Source organism: Entelurus aequoreus, linkage group LG06, assembly GCF_033978785.1.
Source record: "Entelurus aequoreus isolate RoL-2023_Sb linkage group LG06, RoL_Eaeq_v1.1, whole genome shotgun sequence".
Lineage (NCBI taxonomy): Eukaryota > Metazoa > Chordata > Actinopteri > Syngnathiformes > Syngnathidae > Entelurus > Entelurus aequoreus.
The window spans coordinates 73,292,499-73,315,080 of NC_084736.1; the positions used below are offsets into that span (position 1 = coordinate 73,292,499).

Consider the following 22,582-nt stretch of genomic DNA (forward strand, 5'->3'; position numbering starts at 1 on the left):
CCAGATAATACTCTTTTTTTTATTTTTTATTAAATACATATTTTTAATAAATGTTGTGGTCAATTACTTAAATTTAGAGATACAAACCCTTCCTATTTTCCTTGAAGGCAGTGCAACTTCTGACATTATGGACACTCCTGATTTAACAATATGCCTATTTGAAACGTGTTGCTATTTTCGTTGATTTTATGGCTTTTTGAAACATAGTGTCACATCTTGGTGATGGAGGTGCAGACGCAACTTTATTTTGGAGAACTTTGCTGTGTGGTTTGCTACATGGTGGCTTCCAACCACAAGTAATGCTACATGACATTACTTTTTTCATTGAGTAGGACACATGATGACAGCAGCAAGTTGTTTTAAATGATGAGCCTCCAGTTGCTTAAACTTGTACGTCCTTATTTTCATTAGCAAAAGTCTGCCTTTCTGTCTCAATTTTTTTAGTAGTCTTAATAAGGGCTGCCAATGAATATTATTTTTAATCAGATTAATCAAACTCTTCAATTGTGATTAATCATGATTAACCACACTCGCTTGCATAATTCATAATTGCTTTAGAAATTACCCCAATATTTGGACACAAATGCTATTTGGTAGTCAGAATGCCAATACAGGAACATTTTTTTAATGTTTTACTGAACTGCAAGTCATTGATTTTCTCAAAACTTGGCGACAGTAAGAAGAGTAAGAATTAAGTGCACATTTTGAAAGTCTATGTAGTTTGCAATAATCAATAATGTAGTAAATGCACTCATAAACAACTAAACATAGTGCACCATTTACCTTTTCTTTAGTTTGAACAGTTGTTGAAACAACAACTTTGTTTACCTTTTTCAGATGACAATGCTGATCTCTTTTTTGATACAATGCGACCCTAGCTATTTGTGATCACTTACAGATATCCAACATTCTCCAGGAAGCAAAAATAAATTCACATTCAGTCCATAGTTGCAAGTTAATACTCTTGTTTCTGTAATACAGTTGCTTTATCCTTGCTGTATTTGTGCCTCTCCAAGGTATTGTCTGACATATTAGCTGTGGGGATATGAATGACATCTTCTTGCAGAACTTGGTCTTCACAGATGTTAGATGTCCTGCATGCGGTGGCTGTCTGTTTAGCAAAGGCATATATTTATCTTAACTGTGGCACTTTTGTTGTCAATATTGAATCAGCAGACTTTTCCAGCATATATGTATGTATGTATGTATGTATGTATTTATTTATTTATTTATATTCCTCAAATCTTAGGAATATAAATCGATCTATCGATATATCAATCAATTATAACACCCCAAATATATATAGTTTTACTGTTTACCTAGAGTAAGTAAACTATAACTTCATCCAGCTCCCGTTGAGCACAAGTCCCTGGTCTCTCTGCAAGAATTTCCTCAGCCATACGACAATTCATTGGGAAAGTGGGGTGGGTGCAATGAGGTATTGACTTGCACCACTGAAGGCTTAAAGCCCACTCTACTCTGCAGCGTGGTTCAGAGTAAGCGTGCTAGAGTGAGCGAGCAAGGTGACCGAGTTCATCCACACTCTTGGCTTTGAGCCAGCGGCTTGCCTGTGGGTGTATATAGCACTGCCAGTGCATGTGTTGAGCCTCTCGTCTCCAAGCCCTCGCTCCCCTCTGACTTTATGTCAGAGCTCTTTTATTGCGCTGGCCTCCTTGTCTTTATTCAGGTTTTTGTCCACCAGATTCGTATATATCCTTTTCAGGGGAATGCATGTGGAATGGGCATGCATTATTAAACAGTGGTTGGTTAATCTCACCTTTTTTTGTCTTGCTTGGATCTCTTCCTGCTATCTGTGTAATATAGTTTCATGTTCTATTAAGTTTCAAGTTTAGTTTCAAGTTTATTCACTATACCATATTACGATTACAACAGTAGTGAATATCAATTTAAGGATGGTGGTAAGTAAAAGGGTCCCCCAGATAAGCTAGAAGAAGCTTTTGGCAGGGGGTCCAGCGGTCAGTATATGCATGGAATGCTGAGACATGGTGGCAAGCACAAAAACGCGATATGACAAACACAAATAGGAGCACAAAAGCAAGCATACACATACATACATACATTCAACCAAGCACAACCCAACAGTAGTCTAACCCGAAGCGTTAGACTACTGTTGACAGTAGTCTAACGTTAATGTTAACATGTTAACATCATGTGTTTTGCCTCAATTTGTAATAAATTGCAAATTTATTACAAATAGAAAACAAAAACAATCACATGTACATAAGTATTCACAGCCTTTGCTCAATACTTTGTTGATGCACCTTTGGCAGCAATTACAGCCTCAAGCCTTGAATATGCACTCGGCACAGGGTCTGCCAAGCTTGTGACATCGTATTCAAAAATACTTGAGGCTGTAATTGCTGCCAAAGGTGCATCAACAAAGTATTGAGCAAAGGCTGCGAATACAGTACTTATGTTTATGTGATTTTTTTTGTTTTGTAATAATAAAAAAAAAAAGCATGCGCATGACTTTGTGTTGCCGAAAATGCATTAATAAATGACGTTTTTTCGGTAATTAAAAAAATAAATGGTATTACTAACCGTCAGGAATTTTATCGCAAATTATCATTGTACTGTTTACCGTTATATCCCTCATCCATTAACAAGTAAAAAGTCAAGGGCGGTCACGGCATGTTCTTGCCGTAAATGTTGGTCAATTTTTTGGGCATTACGGTAAAAGACGAGGGCGGTTAAATTCGAGCCTTGCCATGGACCCACTAACTGCGGAAAGAGCTAGCTCTCCAATCAGTTATATTGTACAAATGTACAAACGTTGCTTGGAGTGATGAATGAAGAATCTTTTCAAGCAGAAACACCATAGAAGAATAGTAGACAAAACGGGATATGTTTCCTTTTCAAGCCACAAAACAGGAAGTACACTTTCAACCCGCAGCCCCTGCAGTGAGCGAACTCGTCCAAAAGATGGCACCTTAGCACAAACAATAACACATTTTTTCAGTGTCTCTGTTTGTGTTTTATGAAAACTATTAGTTGAATACAAACCCTTATGGCTGTTCGCAAAGAAAAACGCTATAAGTTAGCTGCGCCGTTTTATAAGCCGCAGGGTTCAATGTGTAGGAAAAAAGTAGTGGCTTATCGTACCGAAAATTAAACTTAGGAAATGAAAGGTTAAGTGTCACAGAGGATTGATTTGAATATACAATTTTACATTCAAAAAAGAACAACTATGTGCTTAGGAATATGGTCATAAATAACTATAATAGCCAACTATTTTACATTTAAAAAATAAAGCCGTGGTTTCAAGTATAAAAAACAAACAATATTGTTCTTAAAATTCTCTCAGTATTGTAGTGGTGTGACATCACCGTGTAATTTGAAATGAAATGGGCTAACAAAAAAGCTAAAACACATATTTAAAGACACATCTTTGTTAGTTTTTAGTATCAGTTTATCAGCTTTTTCTAATTACATGAAGCCTTTTTGCTCTATTTTTCCATGTTTGCTGTTTTTTGAAATGCATTTTTATTTCTACAATATGCCACCTGTCCGTAAAAAAGAACTGTGTTCTGTAAATGGCCCCCAGGGCTACACTTTCAACACCAATGGTTTACATTTTTCACCAGGAAGGCAAAGAGTTGAAATGTGGAGTGTAAGCTCTGTCTTCTTAGCACTTACAGTAGGCATTTTGTGTGGCATTTTCATATAATTCAATGTAGTTATTTACAAAACAATAAAAAAGCAAACCTTTTTTTTTAGCCACTGCACACATGCTATTTTACAGACTACCATTTTTGGCAGATTAGTGGAAATGTTGGCGTTATTGGTTTTAAAAACTTTCTTGAAGCGTGTGTTAAAATATTTTTATTTCAACCTCCCAAAACACTGTTGTAATGTAAAATTACGGCCTAAACAACACTGATCAATTTTTAATCAAACATGGTCTTGTGTAAGCTGTCAGATTTGTGGGTAGAGTGACATGTTTTATTGCTTGTGGGGTTTCTGGCACTGAAAAGGTTAGACTTTATTGATTGTTGTGTATGATTTAGATTTCTTCTCAAGACGTGTATTCGTTTCACATTAAATTGTGTCGTCTGCAGTTACACATATTTGTTTTATTTATGAAGAGGATTGATTTTCTGCTATCCTTGGTGTTCTACATTTTTGAGCTGCAGGATTTAATAAAACAACATTTTCTTTTTCCTCTATAGTTTGCTGGCAAAACAACCCACCAATAATGCAACGGGACAGCTCTGCAACCACACCTACTTCCTGTCTGTAGAGGAAGAGGCTGTGCCAGGATGTCTTCTCATCCCCAGTCTATGACAACGGGCCGGAGGACTATGGACACACGGCACCTGCCAAACCCGGCTGCCTTACCATTGCAGCTCCAGCGGGCACACACTGTAAGAGGCCTACCACACAATGCATTTTTCATGATTTTTATCGTACTGAGCTTTTCAAGCTAAATCTCAATGAAATTACCTAGGGGTGTTTCGAGATGTGTGGTCACCAGTGTTGGGTTAGTTACTGAAAACCAGTAACTAGTGACAGTTACTAACTCAGTTACTTACACCAAAAAGTAATGCGTTACTGTGAAAAGTAACTATTTAGTTACTTATATATATTTTAATTTTTTAATTGTTTTAAGGCCCCCTTTAATGCCCTTTTAGCCTTCATTTCAGTACTGTTATTGCACTGGAGAATAATACAATCTGTTGATCAACTTGACATGTATTTGCATCACTGAACTCTGCTAAGCAATGTGGTCTACATACAACTCACAAAGACAAAGATATGTTTCAAAGGGCCAATTTGTTTCAGACCAGAACAAATTGACAAAACTATTTTAAATAGCTCCAACATAACATACATAAGGAACAAACAGCACAATAACAACATAGTTGTAAACCAAGGAAGGCACACACTACATACACAAAGCCTAACCAGGCGTTTTTTTTCCCTCAAGGAATTCTGAAATAAAATCATGTCTGAAGCCCAGAGCACTACACAGTTCCCCAGTTTTAGTTTAGAGATAAGGAAAGATTGGCCTGGCCCACTAGCATCCCTCTTTATGTTTGTGAACTTTATAGTCTATACATTTAGAGTGACGTGATAATAAAACACTCTAGAAGTCTAGAATGAAAGAGCAACAGTATATAAGAGAATTGACAAGAGTGTGTACCTTCAGTGCGCAGTGCCTCGTTAAAATCTAGCCGCCGTTGCTTAGGTGGTGAAGTGTGTCTCTCTTTACTAGCTTCGTCAAAGCATGTTGCTTTTGTAGCTGTTTCAGCAGATTTGAATTGCAAGGATAGGATCTTTGATCCAAGACACAACTTACATTTAACTAAAATGTTCTTTTCTTTGTGGTCGACAAAAGAAAAGTAGTGAGAATATCTCCATGTTAAGAAACTCTGCTTCGGGCTTCGCCATGTCTTGTTAGTAAACACAGACACGCCCCCTCCCACACACACACACACACACACACACACACACACAGACAGCGGGCGGCGCGCCTCTTTCTTGTCGCCTCTTCTGCAGCGCTCCAATAAAACATACTCAGATCTTCTCAGTTTCTAGCCGATACTACATAAAAAATAACGTAAAATAACGCAGTAACGCATCATGTAGTAACGGTAACTGAGTTACTGAATATAAAAAATAACACGTTAGATTACTATTTACCGCCGAAAGTAACGGCGTTACAGTAATGCGTTACTTTGTAACGCGTTAGTCCCAACACTGGTGGTCACTCTCTCTTTCCTTTGAGTTCCACAGCCACGCACTGTTGTGTATGACCAAGCAGGCCAACCTGGCTCAATCATAGGCACTAAGGCCCATCCTACACTAAGCCGGCTAAGGTTATCCAGGCTATATCCCACCTAACCTTATCCTTGTCCACACACATTCAATGCCACCGTTTAAGACCCCCTTCCCCCTCTGTAACGCGACCTAGTACGCATGCGTGAAACAATATGTGCGCGTCATAGTTACCTTTGACCTGGAAGTGTATTCTTACCCTGTGTTTCAATGTAGCCTATTGCCACATTTCTCTTAACAGTAAACTTTGCTTGCCTCACCATCAGCAGCTGTTAGACTATTGTAGTGAATCACACCTGAGCCATCATACCTGGATCATATCTTTAAAAGTAAACAATGTGATAAATAACATTTTACAACAATCAATCTAGGCATCTAGATATCTGGTCAGGACACTGTGCTTGTAGGCTGAAATTGGCGGTCGTACTTGACGGCCACCACCACTTCATAGCTTCACAATAATTATGGAGTACAAAACTAGACTAGTTGAGTAATCGCTCGACATACATAGCGGACAATAACTGATAGTCTGCTTTGCCAGTCCAAATGCATTGCCTGTTTTCGGTAGTCTTCCCTCGTCCACGGGAGCCCGCATTGTCCTGGTCTCCCCTTTGACAAATGGACTAAGTTTTTTGCTAAGTAGAATCACAGCAGACCTGGACATTCTGTTGCCGTTCCTTTGGCACAACACACCCGTTGACAAACATATCCCACCAGGCTGCTGTTCTTCCAGGTCTTATCAAAAACCGTCGCTCAACATTGCTATGTTGCCGTCTGAGATGTGTTGTATCCCAAATAGCTGCAATCACGCGTTTCCTTCATTAAGGTATTTCCAAAAGCGTCTGTTATGAAGCTGGCTGTGGCGCGTTCTTTCTGGCGTCACTTCCTCTCCGAACTCAGTTTGTAAACGATCGATAGCTTTCGATGTAAACATCTGAAAGCTAAGAGCCGGAGATTCAAGAAATACACGGCGCACTTACCCGTGTAAAAAATTATCCAAGGAAGGGAACCTTAAACGATGGGTTTGTGTGGATGAAACATGGCTTAGGCTAAATAATTATCCGTTTAAGGAGTTATCCGGCTTAATGTGGACGGGGCATAAGACATAACAGAAACGCGACTGAATCGCTTCTTTCCAGCAGCAGGTCACAAACTGCAGCAGCCCAGAGAGAAGACAATTCAGGCAAATTATTGATAAGCGTGACTTGACACCCCTAAAATGAAAGCTGCAAAAGACCCCGGAAAAACTCCTAAAAAAAGACACATTTTAACTTTTGTAATTTTTCATTTTATATATTTGTGGAAACAAGTTCTACCGTTAAAGTTCATGCCTGTTTCCAACAAGAACAATTTATTTGAATCATGGTGAACATTTTTCAGCACAAGAAAACAATCACACTTGCACCTAAAAATGTAATCATGTCCAGTCACATATCTTGTCATACTATTTTTTTTAAAGCAGCTCAGGGACCCTTAGAATTGTCTCTACCACCCTATATGGCACCTCCGCTTAAAATGTACGATACAATCTTGTCTAGTCTCATTGTCTTAGGCTCTGTCTACATTAAGCCGGATAACTCCTTAAACAAATAATTATTTAGCCTAAGCCTCGTTTCATCCACACTAAACCAGCGTTTAAGGTTCCCCTCCTTGGATAATTTTTTACGCGGGTACACTACCGTTCAAAAGTTTGGGGTCACATTGAAATGTCCTTATTTTTGAAGGAAAAGCACTGTACTTTTCAATGAAGATAACTTTAAACTAGTCTTAACTTTAAAGAAATACACTCTATACATTGCTAATGTGGTAAATGACTATTCTAGCTGCAAATGTCTGGTTTTTGGTGCAATATCTACATAGGTGTATAGAGGCCCATTTCCAGCAACTATCACTCCAGTGTTCTAATGGTACAATGTGTTTGCTCATTGGCTCAGAAGGCTAATTGATGATTAGAAAACCCTTGTGCAATCATGTTCACACATCTGAAAACAGTTTAGCTCATTACAGAAGCTACAAAACTGACCTTCCTTTGAGCAGATTGAGTTTCTGGAGCATCACATTTGTGGGGTCAATTAAACGCTCAAAATGGCCAGAAAAAGAGAACTTTCATCTGAAACTCGACAGTCTATTCTTGTTCTTAGAAATGAAGGCTATTCCACAAAATTGTTTGGGTGACCCCAAACTTTTGAACGGTAGTGTAAGTGTGCCGTGTATTTCTTGAATCTCTGGCTCATAGCTTTGTATGGATGGACTCATTGATCGTTTACAAACTGAGTTCGGAGAGGAAGTGACGCCAGAAAGACCGCGCCCCACACAGGAAGTGACGTCAGAAAGAACACGCCACAGCCAGCTTCATAACAACCTGTTTCCACTCGGAGGTAAACACTAGAAAGATGGAGGCAAGTCATCCAGACATGCCCGTGTTTCTCCTTCCTTTACATGTACAGACACTTGTGGAAATCACAAATGAATACCTTAAGAGAAAGCGATTGCAGCTATTTGGGATACAACACTTCTCAGACGGCAAGAGAACTTTCGAACGTCCAGGTCAGCTGTGATTCTACTTACCGAAAAACTTTGTCCATTTGTCGAAGGAGAGACAACGAGAATGCGGGCTCCCGTGGATGTGATAAAAAAGGTAGCGTGTGCTTTGTATTACCTGGCCGACGAGGGAAGACTACGGAAAACATTGAATGCTTTTAGACTGGCAAATCAGACTGTATCAGTTATTGTCCGCCATGTATGTCGCGGACTCAACGTCTGGGTCCAGAGTGTATAAAGTCACCAAAAATGAATGGACAATGAAGGTGAAGGCAAAAAAGTGAGGATTGTCCTGACCAGATATCTAGATCCCTAGATTGATTGATGTTAAATGTTCTTTATCACATTGTTTACTTTCACATGTTCATTAAAGATTTGATTATTTTATGATGGCTCAGGTGTGATTCACTACAATAGGGCCCCACAGCACACTGGATTCCAGTTCATTGAAATATCACAACACTGGATATTGTTCCGATAAGTTAAATTTAATTTAAGAACTTGCACACAAAGCAACACTGGAGGTGACTTATGACGTGCACATTTTCCGCGCATGCGTACTCGATCGCGTTGCTTCCGGCGGATGGAGGAGGGGAAGGGGTCTTAAACGATCATTGTGTGTGTGGACAAGGATAAGTGTGTGTGTGTGTGTGTGTGTGGACAAGGATAAGTGTGTGTGTGTGTGGACAAGGATAAGTTTAGGTGGGATTTACCTTGGATGACCTCCGGCTTAGTGTAGAAGGGACCTTCAACCCAATATCGTGCGTTGTCTTGTCTCGAGAGATTAGTGTATCGTCACACCTCTACTTATGATACTGCCTGCTCGATTTAGCCGTAGGCACCACCTTGATCTTTGAGAGAGGGGGGCCTGACCCCAGCGGGTATAACTTGTGTTTTCCTTTATAAAGTTTTCCACTCACAATATTGTGGACACATCACGGTCCCCTCATTAACGGTCTGAAGTTGTCATTGTGCAGTGGACCCACACCTCCTAATTATCATGTCTTATGTAGACACATCATCACACATATAAACCGAGACAAAGCCTTGCTTTTTGTTATAGGGACACGTTTAAAGTAGGTCATTGCTGTCACACTAATAATACATAATGTCGGATATAGAGAACATACAAATCCTTTATTTATTGAATCAAAAATACTGAAATTCCACGACATAGTGAATTTGCAAACAGCTAAAATTATACACAAAGCAAACTATAACCTGCTACCCAAGAATATACAACAATTCTTCTCAAAAAAAGAGGAGGAATATAATCTTAGAGAAAAATTTAATTTAAAACATTTGTATGCACGTACAACACTTAAGACCTTCAGTATATCAGTATGTGGAATTAAATTATGGAATGGATTAAGCAAAGCAATCAAACAATGCACTAATATGATCCACTTCAAGAAACTCTTCAAAAAAGTGTTTACAAAGTACAAAGAAGAAGAACCATGATAAACATTCTGAATTTATTTCATCCATCAATTCTTTCATTCTCAAAATAATCTTACTTGTCTCATCTTATGAAATGTAATTTACTTCACCAATTATTATTTATTTATTCATTTTTATTGTGATTACTTATGGAGTGTATTGTGAATAAATTGAGAACAGGAAGTGAACAAAAGTTTTAGCAACTGTTATGTAAAAGAAAAGGGGTAGGATTAAATAAGCTCTGCTTCTTCCTACTTCTTTTTGAACATGTTGAAAAGAGAAACTGGAAATTGTGATGTATCATGTTGTATGCTTGCATGTTCCAAAACAACTCAAACTCAACTCAACACTGTTTATGTGAATAAAAGTAATTGCTGTTTTTTACAGGGCACAATGTACTAATTATTAACATTACGATCCATTAAATATTTGTTGGATTTACTTTTCTAGGAAGTGGGAATGGTGGACTACCACTCCCATCATGCCAGAGACTACAGCTCCCACCTGGCTCAACCCCATCGCCGTCGTCCCTCCTTGCTTTCCGAATTCCAGCCTGGCAGCGAGAGGTATGTTCAATCCTCATGTAATTAGGATGCTCCAGCCTAGTTTCTGGCACGTTATTTTGAAATTGCTTTGAGGGGTAATGGGAGATGCAGCGTTTGGCCGTCTCACTCTGCCGGGACGGCGTGGCTCGGTTGGTGCCAGCAACTTGAGGGTTCCGGGTTCGATCCCCGCTTCTGCAATCCTAGTCACTGCTGTTGTGTCGGTGGGCAAGACACTTAACCAACCTGCTCCCATTGATTTCACTTCTAAAGTGCTTTGAGTCAATAGAGAAAAGCGCTATATGAATTCACTTCACTTCTTTGGGAGGCAAGGCAGTTTTGCACATATAGTACTTCATCAACAGGGGATTAAGTTCCACCAAAGTTCTGTGTTGGTTGCTTGCCACTAGTAGATTATTTGTGTTGACAGAGTGTTGCGGTGGTCTAATTTTGCATATATTTTCATGTGTAGCTATTTTTAAAAATTACGTGTGTGGGTATGCAGTACTGTAAGTGTGAACTTTTTGTTGTTATATTTGTTTGCGCCTTGAGAGAGGTGGATGTTTTGGTTGGTGACTTCCTTCCCGTTCCTTTGTGCAGTCTAATGGAGTATTTGCTAAGCCGATTGCTGCAATTCAAGAGCACTGTCTTAATTAATTAAGCTGAATTTTGCCTCTGTCCAGTCCTTGTTCGACTCGTGGCCCTGGTTGCCTGTCTTTTCAAGATAGTCAGACATCATCTATAATGTCCGACAATGGCTTTTTTGCCGATATCCGATATTCCGATATTGTTCAACTCTTAATCCGATACTGATAACAACCGATACCGATATATACAGTCGTGGAATTAACACATTATTATGCCTAATTTTGTTGTGATGCCCCGCTGGATACATTAAGCAATGTAACAAGGTTTTCCAAAATAAATCAACTCAAGTTATGAGGGGGGTATATTGTAGCGTCCCGGAAGAGTTAGTGCTGCAAGGGGTTCTGGGTATTTGTTCTGTTGTGTTACGGTGCGGATGTTCTCCCGAAATGTGTTTGTCATTCTTGTTTGGTGTGGGTTCACAGTGTGGCGCATATTTGTAACAGTGTTAACATTGTTTATACGGTCACCCTCAGTGTGACCTGTATGGCTGTTGACCTTGCATTCACTTGTGTGTGTGAAAAGCCGTAGATATTAAGTGACTGGGCCGGCACGCAAAGGCAGTGTCTTTAAGGTTTATTTGCGCTCTGTACTTCTCCCTATGTCCGTGTACTAGAGATGCGCGGATAGGTAATTACTTCATCCGCATCACAAAAGTCGTCATCCACCCGCCATCCAACCGCCATCCAACCGAACTAACATTTTATCAAAGCCACAACCGCCCGCCACCCGCTCGTTGTTATATATATAATATAGACCAGGGGTCGCACCCTAACAGCAATAATTAGGGCGTGCTGTGATGGTACTGTCTTTATTACCCTCTACAACATGTACAGACAGCGTGTCAGCCCAGTCACATGTTGTGTGCGGCTTCTGCTTGCACACGTAAGTGACAGCAAGGCATACCTGGTCCACAGCCATACAGGTTACACTGACGGTGGCCGTATAAAACAACTTTAACACTCTTAATATGTGCCACACTGTGAACCCACACCAAACAAGAATGACAAACACATTTCGGGAGAACATCCGCACCGTGAGACAACATAAACACAACAGAACAAATACCCAGAACACCTTGCAGTCCTAACTCTTCCTGGCTGAAATATACACCCCGCTACCACCAAACCCCGCCCCCCCTACACTGCGCCCCCACACATCAACCCACCCCTAACCCCCCCACCCTCCTCCGTGCGTCGGAAAATCTATTTTTTTCGTCATGCATCCCCCCGACCCGCGGACTATCCGCGGACTCCGCGGTTGTGTCCGCAAACCGCGCATCTCTACCGTGTACACAGCGGCGTTTTAAAAAGTCATACATTTTACTTTATGAAACCGATACCGATAATTTTGAAACAGATACTGATCATTTCCGATATTACATTTTAAAGCATTTACCGGACTGCCAATATTATCGGCAGTCCGATATTATCGGACATCTCTAGTTCAAACATACAGTAAGTCCTCTTATGGTGTGTTTAAAGCCGGCAAGACAGTGTTGTGGATCTCTGGAAATGACAGTTTACAACCGCGACGTCATTGCAAGTCTCCGTTTGTGCCGTGCACACGCATACGCTAAGCGGAGAGTTTTGGAACTCTACGCTTTGGCCAGCGTTTGTAAAAGTCTACGTTTTTAAAGACAAAAGTATGCGTCTGCGTGTGGAAAAGAGGCCTAATCGCAGAGATAAATATGCCTTTATTAAGTATCCGTGTTCATGTGGACATGGCCTAAATTGGCTCTTGTGTGTGAATGTGAGTGTGAATGTTGTCTATCTGTGTTGGCCCTGCGATGAGGTGGCGACTTGTCCAGGGTGTACCCTGCCTTCCACCCGAATGCAGCTGGGATAGGCTCCAGCACCCCCCCGCGACTACGAGAGGGACACACGGTAGCAAATGGATGGATGGATGATCTCTGCCTTATGTGAAAACATAGCAAAGAAACGTCCAAACTCAGTATTCCAAAATAAGGTTTCTTTCTCTCTGCCGAATGTTTCCCTCATTCAGCTTGACCTACATTTCATCATCAGTCAAGAGACAGCCCAGGCAATCACAAAAATCAAACGCAGAAACAGACACCTCCAATTTCATGTTACACAGGCACTGTAATTGTAGTTAATCTGTGTAGCTACAGTCGTGGTCAAAAGTTTACATACACTTGTAAAGAACATAATGTAAGTTTCCAATCATTTTTATAACTCTTATTTTTTTGTGATAGAGTGATTGGAGCACATACTTGTTTGTCACAAAAAACATTCATGAAGTTTGGTTCTTTTATGAATTTTTTGTTTAATCTGAAATCACATGAACAAAGATAAAACCTTCTGGAGGAAAGTTCTGTGGTCAGATGAAACAAAATGTTCCAACAGGACAATGACTCTAAACACACGTCAAAAGTGGTAAAAGAATGGCTAAATCAGGCTAGAATGAAGGTTTTAGAATGGCCTTCCCAAAGTTCTGACTTAAACGTGTGGACAATGCTGAAGAAACAAGTCCATGTCAGAAAACCAACACATTTTGCTAAACTGCACCAATTTTGTCAAGAGGAGTGGTCAAAAATTCAAGCAGAAGCTTGTGGATGGCTACCAAAAGTGCCTTATTGCAGTGAAACTTGCCAAGGGACATGTAACCAAATATTAGCATTGCTGTATATATACTTTTGACTAGAGATGTCCAATAATGGCTTTTTTGCCGATATACCGATATTCTCCAACTCTTAATTACAGATTCCGATATCAACCGATACCGATATATACAGTCGTGGAATTAACACATTATTATGCCTAATTTTGTTTTGATGCCCCGCTGGATGCATTAAACAATGTAACAAGGTTTTTTCCAAAATAAATCAACTCAAGTTATGGAAAGAAATGCCAACATGGCACTGCCATATTTATTATTGAAGTCACAAAGTGCTTTTTTTTTTTAACATGCCTCAAAACAGCAGCTTGGAATTTGGGACATGCTCTCCCTGAGAGAGCATGAGAAGGTTGAGGTTGGAGGGTAGCAGGGGGTGTCCCGGAAGAGTTAGTGCTGCAAGGGGTTCTGGGTATTTCTTCTGTTGTGTTTATGTTGTGTTACGGTGCGGATGTTCTCCCGGAATGTGTTCGTCATTCTTGTTTGGTGTGGGTTCACAGTGTGGCGCATATTTGTAACAGTGTTAAAGTTGTTTCTACGGCCACCCTCAGTGTGACCTGTATGGCGGTTGACCAAGTATGCATTGCATTCGCTTGTGTGAAAACACGCAGATGTTATGTGATTGGGCCGGCACGCAAAGGCAGCGCCTTTAAGGCACGCCCCCAATATTGTTGTCTGGGTGGAAATCGGGAGAAATTCGGGAGAATGGTTGCCCCGGGAAATTTTCGGGAGGGACACTGAGATTCGGGAGTCTCCCGGGAAAATCGGGAGGGTTGAAAAGTATGACTGGGAGACGCAACTGCTCTGTACTTCTCCCTACGTCCTTGTACTACTCCGTACAGCGGCGTTTTAAAAAGTCATAAATTGTACTTTTTGAAACCTATACTCATAATTTCCGATATTACAATTTAAAGCATTTATCGGCCGATAATATCGGCAGTCCAATATTATCGGACATCTCTACTTTTGACCCAGCAGATTTGGTCACATTTTCAGTCGTTGTCGTCGGCGGCGATCACTCGAAACGAGTATGATTGTCCTCCTGTTGGTGGGATTGCCTTCAGTGGAATCTTTTAAAGTGGGGAGACTGGTGCACAGACAGCCACCACACTGTCCTTGGCAAAGAGAAGGCCAGGGTCCAATGGCATGGAGACCAAGACAATTGGGGGCCCATCTTTGCTGCAGCCTTCTTCCGCCTTTGTGACCGTTGTAGAGCTTCTATGCAACCATCAACGGCGGAGTGGGCGGATGATGTAGACCCATAATAAGTTCATAAAATAATCATACTTCATGAATGTTTTTTGTGACCAACAAGTATGTGCTCCAATCACTCTATCACAAAAAAATAAGAGTTATAGAAATGATTGGAAACTCAAGACAGCCATGACATTATGTCCTTTACAAGTGTATGTAAACCTTTGACCACGACTGTATGTCCTGCTGTACGCGGGTGTAAAACGTGGCCCACGTTGGCACACAAAGTCATAATATAAACATAAAAGTTTTATGGTCTGGGTTTATTTTGTATGATGTTTTATACGTCTCCATTAAGTGGCTCCTTCTCTCCGCAACATCTCAGATTCATTCATCCTCATTGTAGCCTCTCTGCAAGCAGGCTCTGTGCCAGCTGCAGTTGTAGAGCTCTTTCTCTCTTTGGCGCGGCAAAGACGTTGGCACCGGCAGCCGCACAAACATTGTTGCGCTTTTTACAGTAACGTCCTGCCATCAGTGCACGTAATCTCTATTCTCGTTGTTAACGGGACCCAAGCCAGTGTCGCTGTTGTTAGGTGTTGCTGTTTGTTGTTTTGCCCTCTCTCCTCCCCCACCCCCGACACACATCTCGCTCTCTCATCCTCCAGACAAATCCTCCCTGGGGATCAGATTATTCTGCACGCTCACGAGAGGGAGAAAGAAAATAAGGACACAGAGATGGGCAGAGGGGAGGGGGGGGGGGGGGTGTTTGGTTGGAGCTTGATGTGATTATGTAAGTGCTAGGAAGCTATGGAGATGAAAAAAATGGGACTGAAACAGGGGAAATGTGTTAAGGGGAGTCGCCGTATTCCATCTGGCATTTTATTTTTGCCAACTTTTGTATTAAGATTAACATACAATAGTAAACGTTTCTTCTATAGATTATGTTGTTTCCTCGACATGCGCCCAGTTTGCACATTGCATAAGTGCCATACCTGCTGGTTCATCTCTTCTGTAGCAATCTGTAGTCTTGGCTCGGATTCAGGCTTTTTGGTATAGAGACAGAACCGCACAGTAGGCCATTGTGGGCCGAGACCAGCAATTATGGTTGTGTTTTCCTCTCTGATTTTTTTAGAAGCCACTTCCATTTTGACACTGGCAGCAAAACTACCAACATTCTGGCATCTCACTGTAGGACAGACTTGAAATAATCGTTCTCTCAGAACAGACGAGTGTTTATTTGTGGGGTGTTCCAATTTCCCCAAATCTAAGTAGCTTGACAGGAAATCTGCATTACTGGTTTACTTATGATCACAGTGGGTTGTTATTGTCTGATGTAGGGCTGGGATATATATCGAATATACTCGATATATCGCGGGTTTGTCTCTGTGTGATATAGAAAATGACTATATCGTGATATTCGAGTATACGTCCTCATGCAGTTGCTTTTAGCTGCGGGCATTATACTACAGGCTTTTCTCACTCTTTGTTGTCTCTGCTTATCACAGAGACATAAAACAAGCGCACCTTCTTACATACGTCACATACGTATACGCCCTCGCGGAGCAGAGAGGTAGCGGCATGGGTAACGTTAGCTGTGGTGCGAGTGGTAATAGAAGGTGCGAATCTGGTAACAAATGAAGGAAGAATTAATTCCCAAGAAAAACAGCCATCGTATGTCGAACAGACAACCGTAATTTGTCAAGTGTGGGGCAAAAGCGTTGCTACAAAAAGTAGCATTACTGCTAAAATGTAGCATCATTTGAAAAGTCACCCGCTAGAGAATGAAGAGTGTTTGAAACTCCGCATGTCAACATCTCCGTCCGGTGCCACACCAACAAAATGCCGAGGCAACCATTTCCACATCAACACCGTATGAAAAAACTAGTCAACAACAGAAGGAGATAACGTCCGCACGAACCTACCACATAGCGAAGGACATACGTTATTTGATTTCCTATTATGCAGCTCATTTTTATCATGTGTGTATGTATGTGTATATATATATATATATATGTATATATATATATATATATATATATATATATATATATATATATATATATATATATATATATATATATATATATATATATATATATATATATACACTACCGTTCAAAAGTTTGGGGTCACATTGAAATGTCCTTATTTTTGAAGGAAAAGCGCTGTACTTTTCAACTTTTCAATGAAGATAACTTTAAACTAGTCTTAACTTTAAAGAAACACACTCTATGCATTGCTAATGTGGTAAATGACTATTCTAGCTGCAAATGTCTGGTTTTTTGGTGCAATATCTACATAGGTGTATAGAGGCCCATTTCCAGCAACTATCACTCCAGTGTTCTAATGGTACAATGTGTTTGCTCATTGGCTCAGAAGGCTAATTGATGATTAGAAAACCCTTGTGCAATCATGTTCACACATCTGAAAACAGTTTAGCTCGTTGCAGAAGCTACAAAACTGACCCTCCTTTGAGCAGATTGAGTTTCTGGAGCATCACATTTGTGTGGTCAATTAAACGCTCAAAATGGCCAGAAAAAGAGAACTTTCATCTGAAACTCGACAGTCTATGCTTGTTCTTAGAAATGAAGGCTATTCCACAAAATTGTTTGGGTGACCCCAAACTTTTGAACGGTAGTGTATATATATATATATATATATATATATATATATATATATATATATATATATATATATATATATATATATATATATATATATATATATGTATGTATGTATGTATGTATATATACCAGTGGTTCTTAACCTTGTTGGAGGTACCAAACCCCACAAGATTCATAGGCGCATTCACCGAACCCTTCTTTAGTGAAAAATATATATATATATTTTTTTCAAATTCAAGAAACAGTCGTATGTTTTTTTACTGGTGCACAAAATGAACCGTGCATGAACATCACCTTGTTCAAAGAACAAAACCAACACAGTGCATGAACTCACAACAAATTACACACCTTACACACATTACCATGAATTGATTAACGTGGACCCCGACTTAAACAAGTTGAAAAACTTATTCGGGTGTTACCATTTAGTGGTCAATTGTACAGAATATGTACTGTACTGTGTAAACTGTACTGTGTATTCTCTTCCTTTGCAATCTGCAAGTAAAAGTTTCAATCAATCAATCAAAAAATCTGCAAATCAGATGGAAAATGAGAGGGAACATTGTTTGGAGGTATCCATAATACGCTGATAGGGAGAAGTTTTTATTTACACGATAAGTCGGATGTTTCTTTACCTCCGTGGCGGAGGCTCTGCCGAACCCCTGAGGCTGACTCACCGAACCCCTAGGGTTCGATCGAACCCAGGTTAGGAACCACTGATATATATATATATATATATATATATATATATATATATATATATATATATATATATATATATATATATATATATATATATATATATATATATATATATATATATATATACACCTACTCATTTAGCAGGATACAATATACACACACATTTCTCTAAGAGGGACAAGCGGTAGAAAAAAGATGGATGGATGGATTTTCTCTTTTTATTTATGAACACATATCTTATATATAAAAAGGACAAGTCAATTAAAAAATATATTTTTTAGCACCCAATCTATATTGGGTCATATTTACACATATGAATCAAGAGATGGCATTCATAATTTCTCTGTGTCTGCAGCACATCTCTGTTATTCTTGCTGTCAATGGGTGTTTTTCTTATCATCATGTCACGACGTTGACATTGTCTCTGTGCAATTCTTCATGCCATTTCTTCAAGTGAGAGAGAAAAAAATTGACGTGTTAAGTTACTAGCAAGGACCCATTGTGGCGGCAGTAGATTAATTCATCGTTGTTTGGTTGAGGTTTGACCTTTTTAATCCAAACAAAAGAGTTCCTCTTTCCAATTCCTCACCAATTTCTCTTTGGGTTTTGTTGGTTTTGCTTTTGTTGGGCTCTGTTTGTGGTAAATGTTGACATCTGTGTTCCCACCGCCTCTCCTCGTAAAGTTCTTTCAAAGTGATGTAAAAAATGCTCCCACAAAGTAGCGGTGTTACTGCAGTTACATTAGCCGCAGCCCAGACATGAAACATTATGACATAAACAATAGAGTTAGATCGTACGGTAGACATTTTTATGTCGCACTAGGATGTGTATCGCAATATCGCACAGCACTAGTCTAAAGACCTCATTATGCTACAACGTGGCCACTACGGCGGCCCCCTTAATGGCGTCTTGATCCATTTATGCTCTTCAAAATGGGATGAGTGTGTTTTGCAGTATTCTGCTTTTCCGACAGTGTTTTCCTGTGAGAGTGCGACCGCAGCTCTCATTGACTAGCTATTTGGCTGTTAACTGAATTGACATCCAGATTGTTGTTGGAACTGAAACTAATTAATGTGGAACATCAGTTACTTTATTTGTGCTTGTTGCCATGTAACCACTCATATTCATTTCATAGTCACATACTGTAACTGCTCCTATTGGCATATTGCATGTATCTTCGCTCAAACAGCCCTCAAGGTCTGCTATTGATTGTGTTTTGGCTGGCTTTTTAATTCTTTTGCTGGAGGGAAAACACAGAAGTGATGTGCAGTCCTAAAAAAGCTGAGCAATCATAGCTCTGTGGTCCACATCGCCTTTGGAGGTGGAGAATTTGGAGGTGCAGTCAAGCTTGGCCGGAGGGATTTGGAGCCAGTTGCCGTAATGAGGGCTGTGTATTATGACCAATTTCCTGAATTGATTTGGATTTCATTTCATAAGATTCCTAATCATTTAATCACGATTTGATTCAATCAGCTCTTATAATGGAAATCTCCATCTATAAGAGCACAATACTGGGAAAGTCCTAACTGTTACAAAATACAAATGTACCGTATTTTTCGGAGTATAAGTCGCTCCGGAGTATAAATCGCACCGACCGAAAATGCATAATAAGGAAGGAAAAACACATGTATAAGTCGCACTGGAACATGCATCATTCAGATCCACGGGAAGTCCACAAGTAAATTCACTCATTTATCGTTTCTGTATTTTTAAAAGCGATTGTATGAGACTCAATTGTGGCCAAAAGTTACTTTGAAAGTACGGAGGACGGAGGATGGAGGGGGTCTTAAACGGTGGCATTGTTGTGTGTGGCCACAGATGAGGGTAGGTGAGATTTACCCTAGATAACCTTATCCGGCTTAGTGTAGAAGGGGCTTTAATAGCCCATAGAGTATTGCGGGGGAGAACAAGGAACACAACAAATAAGCAGCGTTTGGTAATTTTAATGTGAAATAAATTATATCGATATTACGATATTTTCTTGATTCATATCTTGTTTAAAAATATATCGATATATTTTACAAACTGGATATATCGCCTAGCCGTGGTTGTAAGCACAAACTTCTATATTAGACAGTTTAAAATTGAACGGTAAACACTACCGTATTGCAACATTCCATCACTGCAGAATTGCATCACGGTATTGTTCTCTCAAAGTACAAACTATTAACAGTAAATATGTGAGCTATTTTTCTGAGAGGCTTTTTTTGTTAGCGCAGTTAGACATGATATAAACCCAACAATTTTATTGTAAGGGCCGAAGTGTGTTCTTTGTTTTTCGGAGCTCTTGATGACAGTGCTGTGTGCAAGGAGATTTGTAAACAAAATTACCATCGAGTCACGGCTGCCCTTCTTTCTTCATAGTGAGCTTGCGCCACACCAGCAGTTCTCCTACAGGACTCACAATGACAAATCCAGCACATACAAATAACAGTTTCAGTCAGATGTTTTTAATTGCGTGATCATTATGTAGTGCGGTTGGAGAACCTGAAGGAAAAAGTCTGGCGTGTGCGGGGGGTGTAAATCGTTGCCAACAAAAGTTGCGATGGCCTGTCAAAATAGCCCAGTTGAAAACTATGAACTTTCTTGGAGCAATGTAGAAAACTTGGACGTAGTTTTGACTAGGACCCCTGAAAACAAACTGATCTTTCCTGGAATGCTAATAATCTGAGTGACGAGGATTACGGTTACATGATCTGGCCGCAGAGGGGGAGAGTGGTTAATTTAGCATGTTGGCCTCACAGTCAGGAGATTGTGGGTTAGAATCTCTGCCGTGGCATCTCTATTTGGCGTGTCCTTTTTTCTCAATATGTTGAAAAATATTCTTAAATTAAGTAAATGCTAGTGCCATTATCTTGACATAATGATATGCGCTCGGCATTAGATTTCTTGAAACCAGCAAACTTATACTAAAAACTTGTTTATTTTTCTTAACGGAAAGGCAACAAGGCAACCGCTTGTTACTCTCGGGGTCTCCTAGCCGCTCAGGCAAATCGTATTGTCTAAAAATGCATTTTTCCATCGATAACATGACATCATCACGTCAAGTGCGTACTCTTTCAGTCAATTAGTGCGCAAGGAATATATATATATGTATATATGTATATATGTATATATACTACTATATGAGTACGTATTTTCTATTGTTTCATTGAAAAATATATATACTACTATATGAGTACGTATTTTCTATTGTTTCATTGAAAATAAAACAGCAAAGTCCATTTGGCTGTCATCTGTTTTAATTATGAGACACAATTGTGTCAAAGTCATGATTTTTTTATTTCATGCTTGAAATAAGAAATTATTACTTTGAAAAAGCAGTTTTATACTTGTGAGTGTTGATGACACAGCTTTGCAACACTTGATATTCTAGTTTCAAGCATATTTTACTCAATATAGGTCATCAAATCTCAGCTACAAGCTGTAATATCTTACTGAGATCATTTAGGACCAAAACACTTAAAACAAGTAAAACACTCTAACGTAAAATCTGCTTAGTGAGAATAATTATCTTATCAGACGGAATATAAGCAAGTATCACTTTTATTTGAGATATTTAATCTTACTTAGATTTCAGTTTTTGCAGGTATTACATTAGTCATCATCGAAGTATAAGCTTATGGTTACTGGTATGTTTTAGTGTCACTGCAAGATTGGCAAAGATATGACTTGTTTTATGCTTTATACCAAAAACAAGCCACACATCTTTTGAGGTAGCATATTTTATTAGTTGACAGACCAAATATTATTCATGTTCAATATTACTTTTGATCTATTTCATAATTCCTGAAACCACTGCTATGTATTACGTCATACCTTAATTGACAGATGTTTTAATTCCTAACGGGACAGTTTTTGTTACAGAGGACAAGAGCAGCATATCCGCTATGAGCACATCTACCTACCAGACCCTGGCAGCCAATCAGAGATGGAGTTTGCGGAGATGAAACGACCTCGTTTGGAGATAGGTCCAGATTCTCTGATGAGACCCTCATCCCATCGCCAGCAATTGCCTCTGGGGGGGCCTGAGGATCTTGCTAAGGTCAGTAGCAGCCGTAAAACATGAAATAAAATGTACCATTTTTGATTTTTGATAATTTAATTAACTTTATCACCTGTAAGTTTTATGCAACTGTCTGTTGCTTCTTCACAACACCAAATTCCTCACTACCACCGCCTATACCAGTATGCTTTACGAGACCAATGCAAACTACTGTACAACTGTTTTGTAAAAGCCTATAATTTGCTCTGTAATAAGATACAATGTAGAATGTTTCCATATATATATATATATATATAGAATGCAATATAAACAAATTCAGTAGTTTTATGAAATAATGAAACAATATTGTTAAGCACTTGGGGATCAGACTAAAATGCGATGTCTACTTTGGGCTGCTTCTCCGTTTAGTGTTACCAAGTCCGCTTATTATCAATTTATCAGAAGGATAGGATAAG

General features: G+C 39.5%; 1 protein-coding gene across 6 annotated transcripts in view; it reads left to right on the forward strand.

Annotated features, from left to right (window-relative positions):
* Positions 1-22,582, forward strand: part of LOC133652577 (nuclear receptor corepressor 2-like) — a 212,767-nt gene that overhangs the window by 40,322 nt on the left and 149,863 nt on the right. For 4 of the 6 annotated variants that reach the window (XM_062051491.1, XM_062051494.1, XM_062051495.1 and 1 more), the window contains exons 2-4: positions 4,191-4,385; positions 10,231-10,346; positions 21,977-22,166. In XM_062051491.1, coding sequence (XP_061907475.1) covers positions 4,281-4,385; positions 10,231-10,346; positions 21,977-22,166 — 411 coding nt within the window. In that variant the 5' untranslated portion in view covers positions 4,191-4,280. The remainder of the gene's footprint in view (positions 1-4,190; positions 4,386-10,230; positions 10,347-21,976; positions 22,167-22,582) is intronic. The other 2 variants (XM_062051492.1, XM_062051496.1) reach the window with 1 other exon arrangement.